Source organism: Bos indicus x Bos taurus, chromosome 3, assembly GCF_003369695.1.
Source record: "Bos indicus x Bos taurus breed Angus x Brahman F1 hybrid chromosome 3, Bos_hybrid_MaternalHap_v2.0, whole genome shotgun sequence".
Lineage (NCBI taxonomy): Eukaryota > Metazoa > Chordata > Mammalia > Artiodactyla > Bovidae > Bos > Bos indicus x Bos taurus.
Window position 1 is genome coordinate 93,338,581 of NC_040078.1, and position 23,163 is coordinate 93,361,743.

Here is a 23,163-nt window from a genome sequence, read left to right on the forward strand (position 1 = left end):
TAGCAAATTGAGATAGCTGGACTTGATTTACAGTTGGATTAGATTTTAATATTCCAAGAAAGAACTCCTAGTGACTTTAGGAAATAAAATGCTGCTGCTGCTGCTGCTGCTATTATATCAGCACTTACTGAGCTCTTACTATGCTGAGAACTTCACATACTTGGACTCATTTGATCTTAATAAGAACCCTATAAGGGTAAGAGAGGTCAAACAGCTTGCTCAAGGTCACACAGCTAGTAAGTGGCTGAGCTAGGTAGGGAAGCAGATTCCTGCTGCCAAAGCCTATACTCCCAGCTCCTAAGTTATATGGCTCCTCTTGTTACAGGAAAAATACAAACATTCAACAGCTCAGTTTTCGCTGGGCCTTCACCAATTCATCAGCATCTGATGCATCCCAGATGCTTCCTCGGCTCCCTATGTCCTTTTAAAGAATCACAGGCAATTCCAATGCATTTAAGCAAAATTAATGTTTAATTTATAGGTTGGGAAGGACGTAATGACTTACTGAGCACTTACCATGCTAGGGTCTTTACATACCTTATCTCATTTAATCCCCACAACTGCTCCGCAGACAGACAATATTCTCACCATTTTCTAGGTGAGACAATTGGACTCAGGCAAAGTTTATATCTAATGAATGACAAAGCCAAGGTGTGAACCCAGGTTTGGGTATCTCCAAAGACTATGCTCTTTCTCCTGTACACTGGGGATGGGAGACTCTCTATATCATGTTCCCCACAAAGGGGCAGGGTTGAGAACTCAGGTAGGTGCTGAGGGGGCAGACTACAGGAATGAAAGAATAATATGTCATATTAAATTAATCAGTATTGGCTTCCTGGAGACATGCTATGTGAGTTGTTTCAAAGGAGAGGAGGGAGGGGCAGAACTGATAGAGAAGCACCCAGGCAGCAAGAAAGGAGTATGGAAAATGTACAAAATCTAAAAGTCCTTGATACAACCATCTGTATCATTACCAAGCTCTTAGAATATAGGCAAGTGAAATACATTTAAGCCAATCTTACTATGTTTGCAGAAAGTAAACCTCTCAACAGTATGTACATGTCAAAAGAATTAACAATTCTCTTTCAGATGTCGGTTCAAACTAGGACAGGTTATTAATGCTTTAACATAAGCTGATCTCTAACAAATGGTCATTTGTTGGATGATGTAAAAAGAGCTGGCAATTTCCCGTGGCAGCTTTTACTGGTAAGTCCATATTTCAACACCACTCCCGGCTGCCAACAAGTATCAGTTTAAGCAGAAATTCAGAGTAAAATTCCTGCAGGTTTGGGTTGGGGCACCTAATGTGGGGAGAGCTCACTGCTAGAGTCCATATACAGCGAACATGGTTTTTCTGAAATTTTTAGTATGTTTCCATAAGCATATAACCTTTCAAAACAAACAAATACTAATAATAAAATAAGAAAAATTTTCTCTAAAAACTACATCTGTCTAGGCATATCAATTTATAATCCTGAAGTAACCATTAAAAGTCAGTCATTTAAGAACTCGGCATTATTTCCCAAAAGTTCTTGTTATTTCTTGAAGCTAGAATCTAGATGAAACATTAGTTTTCCTTCCTACATTACGTTAGATGGAAGCTCATAGAATGCAAGTGTAATTATTTTTCTGCCCACTCATTCTGAGAAAGAAAATGCTGCCCACACCAGATGCCCTCACTGCTGCTCAGCTTTTCCTTCATTATCTCTAGTTAGTTCCTTATTCAACAGTGCATGGAACACTGCTCTTAATATTTTCTCCAAGCTCTGAACTCTATTCTAAGAACTTTGTCAACCTCCTCCGTACCTCAAAATGCCCCTGAGTATTTATCTGCCCTCTCAAAGAAAGAAGTATCCCTCCCTCCTTGCTAAGGCTAACCTTCCTTCCACATGTGTTCATGATGTCATCCTCTCCTCCGGGACCTTCTTCAATTATGTTGTGGCAATGAACTCTGAGCTTCCCTGGTGGCTCAGTCGGTAAAGAATCGGCCTGAAATGCAGGAGACTACCTGCAATGCAGGAGACCTGGGTTCGATCCCTGGGTCAGGAACATCCCCTGGAGAAGGAAATGGCAACCCACTCCAGAATTCTTGCCTGGGAGATCCCATGTACAGAGGAGCCTGGTGGGATATGGTTCACGGGGTCTAAACCACCACCACCAATGAATTCTACCATCTTTGACAGACCTCCTACTTTACAGCTTCCAGGTAGCAACAGTTTCACTCCAAACACTCCTGGCAACTGCCATGTAACAACATCCTTTTTTCTTACTGCCAACACTTGGGCTATCCTTTTTGCTTAACTTAGATGGTGGTATCATCCATCCTCCTAATTGCTCTCTCTGCCTCTGATTTCTTCCTTTCTAATTCATCAGGTCTAATGCAGCAACTTCATCCTCTAAAATGCAGTTCTGACTTTTCTTTTCTACTCAAAAAGTTTTAATGGATAGATTATATATCAAATCACTTTCAAAGTTCATAGTATAGCCCTGTAAAAAGCTACTTCTTATCCCTCACATCTCTTAACTGTAACAGGCTCTCTCCAAGGACAGAAACATAGCATACAATATAGCTACCATTTACTGAATGCTTACTAAGCATCACTCATTCATCTGCTGCTCATTTTTATTATCTATTTTATTGAAGGCCTACCTGGTATCAGGTATTATTCTGGGTACTGTGAATACAGCAGTGAACCTAAGAGGCAAATGTTCTGCGTTCATGCAGTTTACAACTCTAGTGGGGGTAGACAATAAGCAAATAAATAAGATATGGTATATCAGATGGAGGTAAGTGCTAAAAAAAAATACGTCAGAAAAGGACAATAGGGAATGGTAATGAGGTGTGATTTAAAAGTGTGGCTAGGGAAAGTCTCACTGAGAAGGTGACAGTTGGGCAAAAATCCAAAGGAAATAAAAGGACCAGCCATGAGGATATCTGAGGGATGACAATCCCAGGCAGTAGAAAGCTCCTGAACTGGGAACACCCCATGTTCAAGCAATAGCAAGGCGGCCAGTGTGACTGGAGCCAAGCGAGGAAGAGGTAGTAAGAAAGACGACTAGGGCCAATTATGTGGTGTGAGAGTAAGAACTCTAACTTTTATTCTGTGAGTTGAAAGTCACTGAATGGTTTTGAGCCGAGAAGGGTGAGAATCTGAGTTTTAAAATGATCACTCCAGCGGGTGTGCGTGAAGAAGAACCTACAGGGGGCAAGGTTAGAAGTGGAGATCAGGCAAAAATGATGGAGAACCAAGGTGGCAGTAGAGGAAAGGATTTGCTGGTGGATGAGACTGTGGAGGGTGAGAAAAAGAAGAGTCAACATAGATGCAAACTATTACATTTAGAATAGATAAACAACAAGGTCCTATTGTATAGCACAGAGAACTATATCCAGTCTCTGGGATAAACTGTAATGGAAAAGAACTTTTAAAGAAGGTATATATGTGTACAATGAGTCACTTTGCTATATAGCAGAGATTGGCACAACATTGTAAGTCAACTATACTTCAGTTTCAAAAAACAAAAAGAAGAAGAGCCAAGCATGACCTCAAGGATTTTAGACTGAAGAACTGGTAAGACAGAAGAGCAATTTACCAAGATGGAGAAGACAGTGAAAGGAGAACACAATTAAAGGGGAGTGGAAGGAAGATCAACAGTTTGGATCCAGACATATTAGCTTTGAGAAACCTATTAAGTATACAGGTAAACTCATTAGTTAAGCAGCTGAATATATACCTAGAGTTCAGTGTTTGAGTTCACACTGAAGATACCTGGGCATCATCAGTGTAGACTTGGTTTGAAAAGCATGAAATTAGATGAGAGCCCCAAGGAGTGAATATAGACAGAACTGAGCCTTAGAGCACACCAATATTTACATACTTAGAGATAAGAAAAAAAATGGGAAGAGAGGCCAAGAAGGAACAGCCCATAGGAGGAAGAAAGCCTAGAAGAGTAATATTATAAGGGCTGGGAATTAACCACTGAAGCTAGCAGCACAGTGAATACTTGTGACCTTGACAAGAACCGTTATGGGATAATGATGAGCTGACAAAAGCTGACTGGAGTAGGTTCAAGAAAGCCTGGGATGAGATGAAGTGGAGACAGTGGGTACAGTTAGGTCTTCTGAGGACATGTAGCCATACACTGAACCATGGACTTCACAGGTTAATTAGGAGATCATTATTTCTCTTAATCTGCAGATGAATCCTATGAAATAGGTACTGTTTATTACTTCCACTTACAAATGTAAAAAACAAAGCTCAGAGAAGTGAAATAATTTTTAAGGCCAAAATCTGTGAGTGGCAGGACCAGGACTCTAAATCCAAGTTTGTGTAATTCCAAAGCATAAGGCTAGCCACAGTGATGGAGCCTCTCAATCTTTGGGAAGAAGCAGCTGGGACCTAGTCGTAGTCCCAAAGATTCCCCAGTTCTTTGACAAGGTTTTATAACTCGAAAGCCAGTCTTTTGGGGACACCAAGGCAGGCCCCCATTTTCCTCTGTGAACTTGTCAGTGCTTAATCAATGAAGTCATCACTGCACTGACCTGAGTTAGGGAGCACAGGTCCTTCTGGTCATCATGTCCACCACCCAGGTGGCTTCTTCACCCCTAGGGCCATCTTTCACCTTGAAGGCAAAAATACCACCAATTTTCTTCACAAACTGCTCTCCTTCCTGGAAAGAAAAACAACACAGAGTTATATTAAGTTCATTCCTCTGGCTTTCTCCCCAAATTAAATGTTTAAATAGATATATGACGTGAGCGGCTGGATCAACATGCAGTCCCCAGGCTCCCTTAGGATCTTTCACCCAGAAAAATCCAAAAGGCAACTAGGCAGCAACTCCTTCATCTGCCAGATCTTCTGATGAAAATGGCTTTCTGCTCACAACCGGTGGAAGGACGGGGGGATGGGGGAGTGGGTGGCACAGCAGCACTTTCTATTGAAATAGGCTTCATTTGTCTCAATAATGTCTGAAAAATTCACTCAGCCTCTCAAAATGTAGCAACCCTAACTCTTCTATTTTTTGTGTTTGTGTGCAAGTAAATTTCACATATATTTTTGGTGTTTCACAATCAGAATTTAAAGATAAGTGTTTTAACTGATTTCCTGGGTTTGTATGAAGAATTACACAAGTAATATCCCATCCATCAACTACTTCTGGATCTTGGGAAATGAGGCTGGAAAAATAACCTCAGATCCATATCTCTGTAGGGTGGTTTCCTTTTTCCTTCCTTCTCCTTCCAACATCACTATCTAATTTTAGAGCATACTTATCAGCCCCCCAAAAACCCATATCCGTTAGCAGTCACCCTCTACCATTGCCATTCTCTCCTCCTTCTAGCCCCTGGCAACCACTAATCTACTTTCTGTCTTCATTGATTTGCTTATTCTGGATATTTCACACAAATGCAAACATATATGTTCTTTTGTGACTGGCTTCTTTCACTTAGCATAATGCTTTGAAGGTTCATCCACACTGAAGCATGTATCAGTAATTAATTACTTGTCATGACCAAAGAATATTCCATTGTACAGACACAGTACATTTTGCTTAGCCTCTCATCTTTGATGGCTGTTTCCCCTTTTTAGCTATTATAAATAATACTGCTATGGACTTTTGTGTGTAAGTTTTGACATGGACATAAGCTCTAATTCCTCTAGGGCATATATTTAGAAGTGAATTTTGGATCATAAGGTGATGTTTAACTTTTTGAGGAACTATCAAACTGTTTTCTAAAGTGGTTGCACCACATTACAATCCTACCAGCAGTCAATGAAGGTTCCGAGTGCTCCACATCCTTACCAATATTTATGTCTGTCTCTTTTATCTTAGTCATCTTAGTGGGTGTGTAAATCTTTTTCTTCTACATAGATGACACTCCTGAACTATCTAGAATCAACCCTGAGTCTTAGGACTTCAAAGAAGCTATTATAAAAATATTTAGTGTAGGCCTACTTATCTCAACAGCCATTGAGGCAAATCTTACAAGTGAGTGTTCTGAAATCAACTACCAACATTTCCTAGTTAAATAAAGAAACCAAAATGACTGTCAGATTTTTAAAGTGAAGAGAAATTCTCTTATTTTGGCTTCCCTTAGAAGATCTCACTAAAATTATTTTAACATTAAGAAAAATTAATAACAATAATAATCTTTTGGGGGCTATAAAGTTTACAAGCACTTATTTATAAACATTATTTCTTTACTTTTCATGAAACCCTGTAAGTAGTTGGAGAGGTATTAATATTCTCCATTCCCACCCAGCTTCATAAACTCAAGTCTCAGTTCACGTGCTAAGTCCTGTGGAAAGGCTTTTCTGTCTCTACTGGACACTTCAATAGCTCTTTGCACATGCAACCATGTGCAAGTTTATGTTAAAACAGATTCCCCTCCCCCGCCCCGCCCCCAGGAAAATTTTTTCTTGTCTGTTTCCCATTTAACTCTACGTTCCCTGAGAGACAGGGACATATGACAAGTAAAGCAATACAACCAGAACTCAATCTCGGGTTGGTTTAACTTCAAATTCAGTGCACTTTCTATTTTTTCATACCAAAGGCAAATTAGGTTACATCCATACTTCCTAACTTTAACCTATAAAAGTCGTTTCTGTCACCATACATAAATTAAAAGAAAGTTCAAAGTCTTTCCCACATTCATTGAAATCCTTTATCCTTCAAGGTTCTGTGGAGGTAATCTGGAAAAGTAGATTAGCAATACTGGTGTGCTGGACCGCCCAAAGAGCCACACCTCCTCTGGAAGCCAATGACCCATGAACTTCCAGCTGCATCTATGCCATCTGTTTGCACAATGCCTCAGGAATAGTTATGGCAGACAGCAACAAATTAGAGCAGGAGAACACAGCAAACGTTTAGGAATTCCACCTGAATACTTCGAAATTCCTCCCACTTCCTTAAGATAGATGTAGATTAATTTTGCAGTTGCTGTTACTTTTGAAAAGCAACAGATCCTCTTAAAAAATCATATCCTTTGGTCAATAAAACATTTTCATTTGAAGAGGAAATGAGAGAGGGTAAGGAAAAGGACAGGGAGGACAGAGTTAAAAGTGCAAAGAAACTACACATCTCTTGCGAAACTGGAGACCACGAATACCAAGAAAGTTCTAAGTGCCTCCTTGCTTGAAGAAAAGCACTTCTGAGTAGCAAAAGGTCAAGGAGTAGGTCCTGTACTAAAACTTAATGGGAACAAGAAATTAAGACAGAATTCAAAGAAGGACAATGGAGTACTGCTAATGGGGACAAAAGTGGAAATAAAATCTCTTGCCAGGCTTCTTTTGCTAAAGCAGAAAATGTATGAATTGACAAAAGATTCCAATACTTTCACTTTCTAGTGCTGCAAACATTTAGGAAACTGACAATCGTGGGAAGGAGAGAAAAAATAAGGGGACAAGGTCCACACAAGAGAGGTTATAGGGGGAGAAGAATTAAAATGGGAGCAAGAGGCATACACTTGCAAATCTAAAAAAGACTGTGAAATAAAAACAACACTGTTTTGTTAATTCTAGTAATGAAGTACTCAATCATTGACATACAGCCATACCAGATACTCTCTAAACTTTTTTTTTGGACAGAATAATGTCGAAAAAATGGGACAACCTGGCAGAAGTAACTATTCTATGGGTTACTCTGCAGGCAAATATTGGTGGCATGAAAAAACTTTTTTCAGGCCTTAGAGAGTCCAACTGCATTTTAATAGACACTTGTAATGAAAGAAATTTAAAAAACAATACGGAGATATAATTTCCTACTAACGCTCATGAATTGTCATTGAGTTTGTAAATTAGTACCCCTTTTTTGGGGTGGATATACTGGCAATTTGTATCGAAAGCTAGACATACATATCACACAACCTAACAATTCCCCCTTGTAATTATTTGTGCTAACCTGATCAGGGCATTAAGTACTCAAAGATGAGTACAAAAGGAAATTTATTATACCTTTATTTTTTGCAAGATTTAGATACAACCCAATGTTCATCAGAGGAGGCTAGTTAAACAGATTATGATACCTATATTCAAATGTGTACTTCAGTTCAGTTCAGTCGCTCAGTCATGTCCGACTCTTTGCGACTCACTGAACCGCAGCACGCCAGGCCTCCCTGTCCATCACCAACTCCCAGAGTCTACCCAAACCCATGTCCATAGAGTCGGTGATGCCATCCAACCATCTCATCCTCTGTCGTCCCCTTCTCCTCCTGCCCTCAATCTTTCCCAGCATCAGGGTCTTTTCAAATGAGTCAGCTCTTCGCATCAGGTGGCCAAAACATTGGAGTTTCAGCTTCAACATCAGTCCGATGAACACCCAGGACTCCTTGTAGTCCAAGGGACTCTCAAGAGTCTTCTCCAACACCACAATTCAAAAGCATCAATTCTTCAGCACTCAGCTTTCTTCACAGTCCAACTCTCACATCCATACATCACCACAGGAAAAACCATAGCCTTGACTAGACGGACCTTTGTTGGCAAAGTAATGTCTCTGCTTTTTAATATGCTGTCTAGGCTGGTCATAACTTTCCTTCCAAGGAGTAAGTGTCTTTTAATTTCATGGCTGCAGTCACCATCTGCAGTGAGTTTGGAGCCCAGAAAAACAGCCACTGTTTCCACTGTTTCCCCATCTATCTGCCATGAAGTGATGGGACCAGATGCTATGATCTTAGTTTTCTGAATGTTTAGCTTTAAGCCAACTTTTTCACTCTCCTCTTTCACTTTCATCAAGAGGCTTTTTAGTTCCTCTTCACTTTCTACCATAAGGGTGGTGTCATCTGCATATCTGAGGTTATTGATATTTCTCCCGGCAATCTTGATTCCAGCTTGTGTTTCTTCCAGTCCAGCGTTTCTCATGATGTACTCTGCATACAAGTTAAATAAGCAGGGTGACAATATACAGCCTTGACGTACTCCTTTTCCTATTTGGAACCAGTCTGTTGTCCCATGTCCAGTTCTAACTGTTGCTTCCTGACCTGCATAAAGGTTTCTCAAGAGGCAGGTCAGGTGGTCTGGTATTCCCATCTCTTTCAGAATTTTCCACAGTTTGTTGTGATCCACACAGTCAAAGGCTTTGGCATAGTCAATAAAGCAGAAATAGATGTTTTTCTGGAACTCTCTTGCTTTTTCGATGATCCAGTGGATGTTGGCAATTTGATCTCTGGTTCCTCTGCCTTTTCTAAAACCAGCTTGAACATCTGGAAGTTCACGGTTCACGTATTGCTGAAGTCTGGCTTGGAGAATTTTAAGCATTACTTTACTAGCATGTGAAATGAGTGCAATTGTGCGGTAGTTTGAGCATTCTTTGGCATTGCCTTTCTTTGGGACTATGGGGTCATTAAAACCAATGGTAAGGTTTTACATTTATGGGCAGGGAATATACTATGAAGAAATAAAAGCTGGTTATAAAACAACAGGTAGACCAATGCATGTGTATCCTTGCAAGATGGTGGCAGAACAGGTCTGCAAGCTGCTGAGCCAGTGCCTGCCTGCTGGGAACAATCAGCCCTGGCCCTCTCTACCTGAAGAAGACTGGTGATCATTATGAAAATCCTAGAAATGCAGGGTACTTTGTCAAGACACGTCAATCACATTAGCTATTCAGTACAATCACACCCACAGCACAATCACCTTAAGATGTTAAGAAATCCTTTGTGCTACAGTAAGGGAGTTTCGAGATATGCACATAGGTTGTCTTCACAATGCTCCCCTAACATAAGTGAAATGCACACCTCAAATGTTTTGAATCATTTTCTTTATTTCAGCCCACTAGTTAGCTTCATAGATGGGTAATTGTAATTACATGACTCTTGCTGTAATTGCCTTGTTGGTCGCAAAATTAAAATCAATTATGAAACACCAAGATGTCTTTAAGTTTGAAACAATGAAGTAGATCTCTAATTTTGCCTGAAGAGAACAGCTCTCTTTTTGGAGAAAGAGTTACTGTTAGATTGCTCTAGTGTGATTATTATCTATCAAGAACTAATTACTGTACATAAACACAGGTCCACATATGTAATATAAATTTAAAAACTCATGTATTGTATGATCCTAGTTATGGGGAAATTGTATGTTCATATACACAGAGAGCTGTCTGAAAGAATATCAGTTACTGTTAACACTTTAGTGAGCTCTTAGGAATGGCATTTCAGGAGATTTAAAATTTTTTTTCTCTGTATGTTTCTGTATGATTCTTTTAATCAGCTCATTTTTAAAACAAGAAAAACAGATTTTAAAAGTTTGAGACTCAAGCACAAAAAAATTATTTTTAAAAGGACTTTTGATATTAGGTACCCTTGCATATACATGTGCTCAGTCCTGCCTGACTCTCTGTGACCTTGTGGACTGTAGCCCACCAGGCTCCTCTGTTCATGGGATTATCCAGCTAAGAATATTGGAGTGGGATGCCATTTCCTCCTCCAGGGGGTCTTCCCAACCCAGGGATCAAACTTGCATCTCCTGTTTGGCAAGTGGATTCTTTGCCATTGGCAGGTGGATTCTTTACCACTGAGTCACATGGGAAGTCACTTTTAAGGCTCCTTTAATTATTATTCTTTTGAATGGTTCTAGGTAAGACCTTTTTATTCAGAAAGAAATTACACCGAAATAAATTAGAATCACTTTACATAACTGAAACTTGGAGATTTATAAATTTCTGAAATACACTCTTACCAGAATTACAAGGAAGCTATAAGAGACACTGAGAAACGTAAAATACACTCAATACTTAACAATGTGATATAAAATTTCAACTTATACCACTTCACAGATATACCCAAAATCTGTATCTGCTTCTTCTAACCCAGGGTCCTCCTGGTAGTATTTTACATAAATTTTACTTACATCTTCTGACAATATGACATAAATTTTCAATTTGTATCACTTCATGGCAACACCTGAAATCTATATCTGCTTCCTCTAGCCCAGGGCCCTCCTGGTAGTATTTTACATAAATCATATCTTCAAGCTTCTTCTCAATCTCTGTAAAGACAAGATCTACCGTAAATTAATCAACTGCAGAACTGTTTGGAGCAGCCTCAATTTGATGAGTTCTAAAAGAACTGTGGAAAATAATCTATTTCAATCCACGGACTCACACAGGTACTAGGTTTTTTAACATTTATACAGTAAATGTTGTATAAATGTAGTAACTTTCAAAAACCCTAAGAAAGATGTTGTGACTCTAACCCAAAGGAAACTGGTATTGTCATAAAAAGCTTAAAAAAAAAAAAAACCCACAAGATTTTCTTCCTATTTTTTCAACAAATACTGGGTGCTTACTAGGCAGTAGGTATTGTCTTAAAAAATATGAAAAACCAACAAACTCACCCTCATGAAGCCTCTGTGCCAGTGGAAGAGACAATGAATATGCAAAAAAAAAAAAAAGAAGAAGAATGTAGTTACCATAAAGAAAATAAAGCAGGTTAAGGGAATATAAAGAAAGCATATTTGTGTGTTGGTTTATTTTAGATAGCCTAGTCAGTCAGATGGGCTTCCCTTGTGCTCAGCTAGTAAAAAATCCACCTGCAATGTAGGAGACCTGGGCTCGATCCCTGGGTTGGGAAGATCCCCTGGAGACGGTACCTAGCAGAGACCCTAGCCCATGGTAAAAAATGACAGCCATGACTATTACAAGCTGCAGAGGATCAGGTGTTAGATGACTCAAAGATCTGTGAAAGATGAAGGCACCTTGGGATTTGTAATTCCTCTGAAATAATACAAGCATGCTGGTAGTGGTTGGCCTAGGATTGGAACAACAAACACCAAATGGATATACTCTTGATGGAGTCAAGGGCCTAGCAGCTGCTCAGTAAGCAACGCCTTTCTGTCCTCTTTTCCTACCCCCTCTCCTTCCTTTTCTCTTTCTCTCTCCCCACTCATTCCATCCATTTCTCCCTTCTTTTCCCTTCCCTTCTATCATTCCATACATGTTAAATGACTGCTTGCCACATGCCAAGCCTTGTTCGAGGTACTGGAAGTCTAACAGTGAACAAGTGAGACCCAGTCCCTCACCGAGTTTATATTTTTCCAGGAGAAAAAGAAGTAAACACACAAAAATAATTGCAAGTATTAGAAAACAAACAAAAAGAGAAACCTACTCTAGGTAAAGCAGTCGAGGAATGATGTCTCTGAACAAGTGAATTTAAGCCGCTGCTGCTAAGTCGCTTCAGTCATGTCTGACTCTGTGCGACCCCATAGACGGCAGCTCACCAGGCTCCCCCATCCCTGAGATTCTCCAGGCAAGAACACTGGAGTGGGTTGCCATTTCAAGACCCAATTAATGGAGGAAAAAGAGCTAGCCATTCAAAGAGGAAACGGCAAAGATCCTAAGGGAGAAAACAGTTTGTTATGTTAAAAGAAAGTAAGACAGTACCAGTTACTAGAGTAGAGTTAATGGGGGGAGAATGGCAAGAAATGAAATTGGAGAACTGGGCAGGGAAAAGACCATGCAGGCCAAAGTAGGGAATTCGGGAACCCGCTGAAATGATTAAACAGGAAAGTGAAATAGTTGTGATTATTCTTACACCAGTGTGCAGTGGCCAGGCTGGGATGCAAGAACTTAGGTGGGGAGAGAGTTATGAGGCTGCTGAAGCGGTCCAGATAGGAAGTGGTGGTGGTCTGGACTACAGTGGAGGCAGTCTGCCAGTGGAGATGAACAGAAGGAAGTGGATTCAAAATATATTTTGGACGTAGGATCCATATGCCTTGCTGCTGGGAATGAGGGAGATCTAAGGGGGAGGGGAAAGACCAAGGATGATGTAGGTGTTTGGCCTGAATAACTGAGGGGATGGTAGTGCCAAAAGGAAGAATGCAGTGGGAGTGAAGAAAAATCAAAGTTCCATCTCAGGACAGTCAGCATGTGATGCTTGTGAGACAAGAAGGCAGCAAATCTATTCCCAGCCTGTGTCTTGTATAAAATGAATATGATGTTATAATACAAAGTTAATACATTCAGAAGCAGTCTAAAGGAAAGAAAAGTTTAACTGTAAATTAAATGCACAATTCATTAAAATTGTAAATTAAATTAAATTGGTCACAGCTCTTAAATATGACCTCTCCTATTCATTTTCATGGTCCCTGTTGCAGCACTAAACATCTCTTACCCACACTACTACAATTGTTTGCTAAGGATTCCTGGCCTCTGGTCCCTCCATCACTCAACTCGAAGTAATACCAGAATGATCTACCTAAAGTGCAATATAATCACATCATCTTTTACTAAAACTCCTATTCTGCAGGATAAATGTCAAACTCCTGAGCACAGCATTGGGAGCATTTCAAAACTTTGATCCAATCTACTGTCACCTGCGTGCTGACTCTGCCCCTCTACCCAGGCACAACAGAATAATCTACCCTCTACCGGCACAGGACCACCACTCACCAAATCTTGCATTTGCAAATCTCCACACCTATGTACAGGCCTGGGATGCCCTTCCTCTACCTTCTGCTGGACAGTCCTAGTCACCCCAGTTCAAAGTTAGGTTCTTCATACTAATTTCTTCCTCTGGGCTTCTGTAGCATTTTGAAAAAGGTATGTCTGCCTTTCCTTATATACTCAGAGGATCATACTTAGGGGCCTAGGCATGAAGCATCTGCTCCATCCAAGTTAGCCAAACAAGAAACTAAGGAAATCAGATTATGTACAATGAGTACTTAAATCCTAACTTGAAATTTTATTTGTACCATCAGAGTTAGAATTATTTTCCCAACTTTGGCCTTTGAAGTGGGTTATGTTCTATCACTAAAACTATCAAAACTATCTTCAGTACTTCCAGCCAATTTCTTTCAGTCATTAATATAACATCTGGATTTTTTCATCCTTCTGCCTTCTCAGAAACATCAACTGGAGTTTTGTGAACAAGTCTATCTCCCAATTATTTAATCTCCTGAAAATAAAAGAACTATGAGAATTCCATGTTTAAAACAGAATTTATTGCCCTAAATGCATAATCTTCTATTCTGAGCTAATTAGATGGCTATACTAATGCACTGACTCTGGTAGCTCTTTATTGTTTGGCTTTTACTGAGGGTTTTCAATTCCAAATATGAACTAGATGGAATTCCAGAAGATGATACAGAACAAATGAATCAGATTAAAGTGGAAACAAAATTCAACAGCTTTTTATTTGATACAACTCAATAAACATTTACTCAGTATGAGGGAGATCTTCAAACACAAGGGCAGAATCAAAGTCTTAGATCTCAAAGATTTGCCAACTTAAAAATGCACAATGTGAAAGCTGTGATTAAGTTTATTTGCAGCAAAATGAGGACTGTAGCCTGAGGCAGCATTTCAGATAGCTTTGAGAAACTGCTCCAAAGCGGGGAAGGTCAGTATATATGTGATTTTCGTGAAGGGGAAGTACATGCAATCACTTATTTTTTTGCAGAAGGTTTCTGCTACTCATGAAGGAGCAGTCATCACCATTAAGAACTTTTGTGCTTTTCTAGATATGAGGAGATACAAGAATTGGGCTCATAAAATTGACTTCTGAAAATACCTAACTATCTGAAGACCTGTTCTGCCAATTTTTCTCAGAGCACACAATGCTTCATCTCTACTCTCTACCCTGAATTCCTTTCAGGGGGTGTTGAAAATCAGCTGCTGCAGTAGCACATGATTTAATCCTTGTAGAGGTATATGGCAAGTGCCCATGACAAATGCCAATTTGTAGGTTACAGGGCCCCCTCATGGTTATAAATTTGACCATGTTTTGGGAGGCATTTCATGACCATTTCATCCCATGGTGCTAGAAAGGCTCATTCCTAGGTCTGGTGAAGATTTTGCTAATAGTCCGCTCAATGTGCTACTATTGGGCTAGGTCTTATTTAACAATAGTCAAAGGTCTCCAGACCACCTGTCTTACTAATCTATTATGATTCAGAAAAAAAAAAACCCTCTTATTGTATCTTCCCACATGTAGAGTTATACTATTACAATCATTGGTCACATATAGAACTATATAGTCAGAGGCTCAGTCACACATCTGGTAATGCAAGAAACAATAATCTTGTAAAACAGGCAAATACAAATAACATAGCATAACACAGATAGCAGTACTATTGGGTTGGTGGTTCAGACAATAAAGAGTCCGCCTGCAACGCAGGAGACCCAGGTTCAATCCCTGGGTCAGGAAGATCCCCTGGAGAAGGGAATACTCCAGTATTCTTGCCTAGAGAATTCCATGGACCGAGGAGCCTGGCAGGCTACAGTCCATGGGGTCACAAAGAGCCAGACATGACTGAGTGGCTAACACACAACAGAGGTATTATTAAAGCCATAAGCCAAGAACTTTCATTAGGTGGAGTCCAGTATATCTCCAGGTCATCTGATTTATTCTGCTCTGTTCCAAGCCTTATCTTTCAGGGAAATGATATATTGGCACTGTCCATAAGGTTCCCAGCCCAACTTCCTAGTGTTATTAGGCTGGTTATCCTTAGTAAAATTTAATTGTTCCCAAGAAAATAGGGACCTTAAAACTTAAATAAGCATAGCCTGGTGTTAACCTCATAAATCCATTCCATAATTGTGGCAGGTTTTATTCTTTGGCTGAAATTTTGCTTGTTACTCTGATTAAGCTTGAGTAACTTTAGAGGAAAAAAAACTTTTTTATTTCTTTTTCACCTGTGCTCATCTGTGGGATCTTAGTTCCCTGACTAGGGATAGAACTCATGATCCCAGCATTGGAAGTGTGGAGTCTTAACCAATGGAACATCAGAGAAGTCCAGAAAAATTCATTTTTATGGCCAGGGTCAGAGCAAGTATTATTAATTGGCCAGATGAGGGGATCCCATCTAGTAATATCAAGAGTAGCCTGAATAGGACTGAACTTTCTTTCTTCTAAAATAATTTCCTAAGGGCTATTCAATCTGAGCCTTGGAGGAGAGAAATCCACCATGGTAACACAAAAGTACTAACATAGCTAACTAGCAGCAAACTCAACAACTGTATTGATTTTTAAAATTAGCATATGATCATGCTCATGATAGGAAAACGTTTGATTCATATACAAAGTGCCAAGAAGTCAAGAAAACATTATAAATGATCATGTGAGTCAGGTCCAGGATCTTGGGCTAGCTGTCCACTTCTGATGTCTTCTTCTCCTCCTAGTGTGAGTGTAGTCTCTCTCCATTTGAGTGCTATTCTAAGGTGATGTTGCGGGTGGCCGTCTTCCCTATAGGCTAGTCCAATGTAAGGGTCTTTGCAAGTGGGAATTAATCCAAAAGTTAATTCCCTTCAGTTTCACTGTGCATGAGCTAGTTAAGAGGACCTGATAAAGTGTCCTTCATCTAGGTTGGAGACAGTCCTTTACATTCTCTTTTCCAGTATGCACAATCCCTGGTCATAGATCGTGAGGCATCTGACCTTCATTCAAAGATAAATCACTGAGATAAGCTCAGAAAAAAATTATAGAGTATCCTTTTAGTAATTCAATTAACCTTCATATTAATATAACATAACAACAAGGAACTATCCAGGAAGAGAGTCTTAGTAAATACAGACCTCCATTAATAAAATTGGGATTTAACATTCATTGAAACATAATCTTTTTCCTCTCTAAAATTACCTTCATTTCTACCAAATATAACCAAATTAAGACTAATTTGTTTGCAAAATAAATCTGGTCTCAATAAACTTGACCACAAGGAGTTTTCCTTATAGTTATTCTCAGAGTCTTGCTAGGCATCAGAACAGGTCCTTTCACTTTGAGATTCTTTTCCTTTGCACCGCTGACGAGCACATGGCTTCTCCAGAGACCTCACACTGTGGCTGGTGAAGGTGATCCTAATCTGGTGAATGGCCACCTCTGGCTCCATGAGAGTCTTGCTGGTGTCTTTAAAGGCCATGGCTGCAGCATGGCTTCCTGATCGACTTGTTCTTCGGGGAGAGTGAAGAGCAGTGAGGCAGGAACAGGAGCAGGTGGCATGGGGCTCTGCTTCAGTGGCAACCAAGTTTTTCTCAAAGAGGTGCTTTGCCATAATTTTTATAAGGAGTCCCAGACTGAATTTTTTAAAAAGCTTCTCAGGGCTAGGAAAGTCATGACAAGAGCTTGCCACAGATTTTGTCCGACAGATCTAGGTGAATTCCTTCCTTTCCATGGTTCCCAAAATACCTGGAGGTTTCTATACCTGCTACTGAGGTAGCCTTTCTAATTTATCTGATGAGGCTGCTGGGAACCCAAGAGTTTCCAGTCTCTGGAGAGAGCAGATAGAGAGAAAAGATAAATGTTTAAATTCTTCTTACGAAGATATAATTTACCAAATTGCTGTAAGTCATAATTATTTTGAGGGGAATGTTTTCCTTTTACCTGGAAAATATATATTCAAGCCAGTAATTTTTCAGATATAAACCACAAAAATTATAACCATATTCACCAGTTCACTAAGTCCTATGTAACTAATCCTTTTTGCTAACAATTTTATGAAGTCATCAGGTTTTCCATTAGAATTCTTTAATTTCTTACCCAGTTCAGCACTATGGTCTGAAAATCAGAACACTCTAATTATCCAGAAGTCCATTTTATACATCTTCTTATAAAGGGAGCGTTTTTGCAAAGGTATTAGAATAAAACCATAATTGTCTATAATGATAAAAGGCTTAAGAAGGCATGTTTAAAATCTGATTATGATGCAGTTGACAAAGAAACTTGGTTACTGCTGTGACATAGAACACTAAGATAATGACTAGATTTATGACTGACAACATTTTACTAGGACATATTCAAGCTTTAGGAATTTCATAAAATTTATAGAATATCTATATTAGTAACATCCACCACACAAAATAACCTAAGAAGATTTATTACTCATTTGATAATACTTACCATGTAATTGAATATATCAAATGAACCTAATTAGTTGAATATCTCTCTTTGGGATGTTTCAGGGAGCCTCTGAAGCATCCTAAAGTTGACTAGACATCAAAAGGACTTCATTAGAATTTGACATAGGAAGTTTCGTCAATAAATATCAAAAGGATTTAGACCACTCAAATAGACAGGATCACAAGTCACTGTGAAACAATAGCTACTCACTTAATCAAAGTAACAATAAAAGATTTCAAAGGCAAATACAGAACAGATCACTTAAAAGGTAGGGAAACTTAAAATCTGTTATCAAAGGCAGTTCAGCATCTTAAGAAAACTTGTTTTCTTAGCAGAGAGAAAATGCTGGATTCAAGTTTTTCACCAACTTACTTTTAAAATTCATTTACTCAATTAAATTTATTTTAAACTTAGTCAATCCTGATCATACACAAAACTTTTCTCAGGGTCTACTTTCCACAAACCTTTTATCACTTTCTGTATCCATCAGTGTATCACCGTATCACTTTCTCTATCCATCCAGAGATAGCCAGCTCCAAGTCAGACCTACCTCCTTTCCCCTTGTGCTACAGTGCACACGTGCTGATACGTGCTTAGTCGCTCAGTTCTGTCCAACTCTTTGTGATCTTTTTGGATTGTACCCTGCCAGGCTACTCTGTCTATGGGATTTTTCAAGCAAGAACTGGAATGGGTTACCATTACCTCCTCTAGGAGAATCTTCCCAACCCAGGGATCAAACCCCCATCTCCTGTGTCTCCTGCAATGAAGGCAGATTCTTCACCCGCTGAGCCACCAGGGTTAGTTACCTCCTTTTCCCTTAATAAAATACAATTGCATTCCTCATACCTTCTTTACTAAAAACATTCTACTTTCCTATTGTGCTGAAATGTTACCTTTATTATTTTTGTCAGCTTTAATGACATGTTTAAATTAGAGGTCTCAGCTCTTAAAACCTTGATTTCTTATGAAACTGAAGGTGTAAGCAACTATGAATTGTCCTTTACATTAGTATTATTTAGATTGGTGAACATAAATTCCAGTAATAATTTCTAAAAACATTTGCTTTCTTATAAAGAGCATAACACCAAGAATTTTCATTAATAATAGTCCTAAATGCCTTTAGTTTCTCTGTAAAAGGAAGCCAATGTTCAGTAATTAATATTTCAGTACCTTATTTTATGTGGGAATGACCTAGCTATTCAATAAATTTCCATCACTTAATTTAGCACCTAGAATTTCAAGTTACCAGAATCTGGAGAGACTATTTTAGATAGACATTCCAAAAGCATAATTATTTTTAATAGAGTTTATCTAAAAGCTCTTATCTCATTTACATTTTCTTTCCTTAAAAGTTTCTTTACATCAAGTTACTTCCTTTGGTGACAAATTTGCTATGAATACAAGAAGATTCTATTTAATTTTTATCAAACGTAGGCACAAAGTACTATGCTTAATGTTGATTCTAAAGTCATGTCTGTATTAATTAGATCAACAAACTTAAACATTAATACCAGATATTAATTTATTAACAATACTATTTCCCAGTTCATGGGAACCTGAAATTAATTCTGGCCAATTACCTCCTATACTTTTCAGAATTTATCCAAGGACTTAATTTCCTTTAATCCAGTTAAGCAGAGCTCATTGACAATGAATTTGATAATATCATTCAAAGGTAAAAGCAAAGATAATGTACACATAAACATATAGACAGACGCAACAAGAGATCTCATGGCTAGCTTCATTTTCTGAACTCAGTTATGAATCAGATCTCACAATGTAAATATACCCAATATAAAACTCACTAGCTACAAGTAGCAGATAGAATAAGCTGAATTTAAAAAAGAATTTTTTTTCTGTCCTTTTTTTCCCCTTCAATCAGATCCTGAGAGCTCTGGTCTAAAGACACAGGGACAGAAAATCAAGTTTCTCCTATTAGGACTTATTCCCTCAGGGCCAGAATTCTGAAGAGATTATATTTTTTTCCTTCAAACTAGCTTTCTTTAGGGGTCGGGAATTAAAGAGATCAGTTAACCTTCAATTGGCATTGTGTATTTAATTGGCACAATTGAACACTCTTAATTTTCATAGAAGGGCTTCTATTTTCATAGATACCCCCTTTTATTTCTTTTTCATGGTCTTGAAAATTTGGTTAGCCAGTAACAAAGGTGTTTGTATGTAACTCGGACCAATCTAGATTATGTCTTTTGACAAGACTAGCTAAATCCTCATTAAAGCCTTCTAAAAAGGTGGAGTTAAGCAAAAGATAATTTTGTTGGTTAGAGAATTATTCAGGGTGTCAAGCCAGAATACTGCTTAAGTTTTTTTCAAACCTTTCATAATAGTCCAGAATTAATTCATCCGATCTTTACTTGAACTGTTGAGTCTTTGTCCAATCAATGGGTTTGGGGGAAAGTTCTGGAATAAGATCGTATAATTTCTGAGCTAATTCCTTGCATTCAGTGTGAGCCTTTGGTTCAAAATCCATTAAGGGGGTGTTCTCATTCTTCTTTCTTTACCCACTCCTTGCTTTGCCTTAGAAACTAATAGCTGTATTAATGGATACAGATCTGAAAACCTGGGCTCATAGGTCTGGATATTGAACTCAAACTCCTTAGCAAATCCCAATGGACCCTGACTTGAATTGGGAAATTCCTTAGCCAAGGCTCAATATGCTACTTGGGTCCAGGGTGTGTATGTAAGCACCAAGGACAATTCACCTCTCCCTCATGCGAAGAGTTGACTCATTGGAAAAGACTCTGATACTGGGAGGGATTGGGGGCAGGAGGAGAAGGGGACGACAGAGGATGAGATGGCTGGATGGCATCACTGACTCGATGGACGTGAGTCTGGGTGAACTCCGGGAGTTGGTGATGGACAGGGAGGCATGCTGTGATTCATGGGGTCGCAAAGAGTCGGACATGACTGAGCAACTGAACTGAACTGAACTGTAATAGGTTTCTCCTTAAAGGGAATCACAAACACTTCTGATTCATTTTTAATTTTCTTTACTGGGAGGAGGGAGCAGAAGAGTTGGAAAAGAAAAAGAGATAGCCTCTTGGCCAGGCAATTTGGATAGAAGAGGATACTGGCAGAGCAGAGGGGGGAGACAGAGTCAGAGACAGAGTGCTATCAGGTTTCGTGCTAGCTAACCCTCCCACTAACACTCCAGCCAGATTCATGTAAGTATGTACAGAGCTCATGTTTGCAAGTACTTAATTAGGAAAAATATACTAAAGGAGATATCAATCTAAAATGGCCAAATTGGGGTTCTTTAGATATTTCAAAACTGCTATTTTTGTGTACACTGTTAGAAAAACCCCGTGGTAAGATCAAACAGACTGAAAGGAATGCTTATTTTGATTGGAATCTGGAAGCTTATAAATTATAAAAGGCTGCTAGCACTCTGTCTCTGGACTTGGGCAGAACTTAGAGCCTTGGCTAAGGAATTTCACAATTAGTGTTGAAAGTTACAATAAGGTTAAAGAGAATGAAGATGGAAAATAAAAACAAGAACATATCATAATCAGACCATTGGTGGTCTTACCTGATCTCAATGGTGAGATAAGAAACTAAAGACATTTCAGAGTAGAAACAAAAGTGGCTCAATATAAAAGGCTCACCATGAAAAAAGAAAAAAAAAATTAATTAAGGTAGGGAGAAAAACAGAGCTTTAGGACAGGGAAGATTTGAAGATCTGAACATGCTTGCTGACAGAGGGAAAGGAGTCAATAGAAAGGCAACAAGGAAAAGAGTCCAAAGAAGGAGGGTGTACTTATTATTTGGAATAAAGTTACAGAAAATGATTGGGAAGAAAAGGAAGCAAATAAAAACTGTGCCTTGGAAAGGAAAAGGGGCTTTTTCCTTCTGTAAAATGATGAGCACTTCTCTGAGAGAAGAGTAAGGAAGTTGAGGGATCCTGAAAAGGCCTGGAAAAGATAAGTGTTTGGAGATTTGAGGAGCACAGTCATTTGACAAGGGCAGGAAGTAAATCAGCAAGAGGTGAATAGAAAGGAGTCTAGCGGGAGTCTAGCCTCAGTGAGGGCTTAGCTGGATTCATAAACATAAATCTGCAGAGATACACTCAGCATATTTGAGGACTTTCTCCAAACAACCTCAGAAGCCTGGGACACTATGGGGAGAAAACAAGTTGTGGGAAAGGAAACCAAAAATGACTTGCCTAAATTACAATTACTCAGGTTGGCAAGGTTGAGACAAGGGTCCGGCCAGCTCTGGCTCCTGGTTCAACAATCTCTTTTGACTATGCTGCCTCCTTTTTGAATAAAATTTTCCTAAGGCTGGTTAAGTTTGTAAGTTAACTGTCATCTTTAAAGTTTTAAAGCCATGCTATTAAAGCAAGGTAATGAGATACTTGTTCTTTTGAGAACTAAGACAACAAAATTAGGACTTTTTTTTTTTTTTTTAACATGTACAACGTCATTGGTTGTGAAAAATCAGAAGGATTCATTGGCAGACAAAACCTAGAATGCCACTTACCTGGCAGCTTCAGGAAAGCCCATCTGGTACAGCGTGACAACGGCAGCTCCTCCAATGCCAGTTTTATGCTGCAGAGCACCTCTGCACCGGGAACTTGCCTTTTTTTCCGACTTCCCCTTTCAGCTGCCAGCAGAGTTCAGCACGCTGAGCCAGACCTAACAAATCGAACACAGAACAGTCAGATTCCCTTGGTTTAGAAACTGCCCTTACCAGCTTTCTCAAGCAAGACAAGGGCTGACATTCAGTTGTGACTTTTAACTAGCCCAGTTTATTCGCTCAAGACTATGATTGCTTAATAACTTCTCTTAAAACCCTGGAAGATTTTTGCAGCTAGCTAATTTTCCTCCCCGAGTAATCTCTTTATTTAGACAATATTCAGGCTTAAGAAATTCCATGTGGTGGTGGTGGTGTTATTCGGTTGCTCCGTCATGTCCGACTCTTAGCGATCCCATGGGCTGCAGCACGCCAGGCTTCCCTGTCCTTGCCCATTTCCCAGAGCTTGCTCAAACTCATGTCCATTGAGCCGGTGATGCCACCCAACCATCTCATCCTCTGTCAGCCCCTTCTCTCCTGCCTTCAATCTTTCCCAGCATCAGGGTCTTTTCGGATGAGTCAGTTCTTCACACCAGGTGGCCAAAGTATTGGAGCTTCAGCTTCAGCATCAGTCCTTCCAGTGAATATTCAGGATTGATTTCCTTTATGATTGACTGGTTTGATCTCCGTGCAGTCCAAGGGACTCTCAAGAATCTTCTCCAACACCATGGTTCAAAAGCATCAATTCTTTGGTGTTCGGCCTTCTTTATGGTCCAACTCTCACATCGACACATGACCACTGGAAAAGCCAT

The 23,163-nt window shown here is 39.3% G+C and overlaps 1 protein-coding gene and 1 long non-coding RNA gene across 4 annotated transcripts in view; both read right to left on the reverse strand.

The window, feature by feature from the left end:
• Positions 1-23,163, reverse strand: part of SCP2 (sterol carrier protein 2) — a 197,114-nt gene that overhangs the window by 11,428 nt on the left and 162,523 nt on the right. For 2 of the 3 annotated variants that reach the window (XR_003510367.1, XM_027537222.1), the window contains exon 14: positions 4,541-4,668. Coding sequence is in view for 2 of the 3 variants with exons in the window: in XM_027537222.1 (XP_027393023.1) it covers positions 4,546-4,668 (123 nt within the window). In the remaining variant the exon portion in view is untranslated. Of the gene's footprint in view, positions 1-4,540; positions 4,669-10,986; positions 11,048-23,163 lie in introns of those variants that run through there. The other variant, XM_027537223.1, reaches the window with a different exon arrangement.
• On the reverse strand, positions 14,090-22,559 carry LOC113889869. The gene is made up of 2 exons (XR_003510368.1): positions 22,319-22,559; positions 14,090-17,192 (listed from the first exon to the last, which is right to left on the reverse strand). It is a non-coding gene; the product is annotated as an uncharacterized LOC113889869 (long non-coding RNA).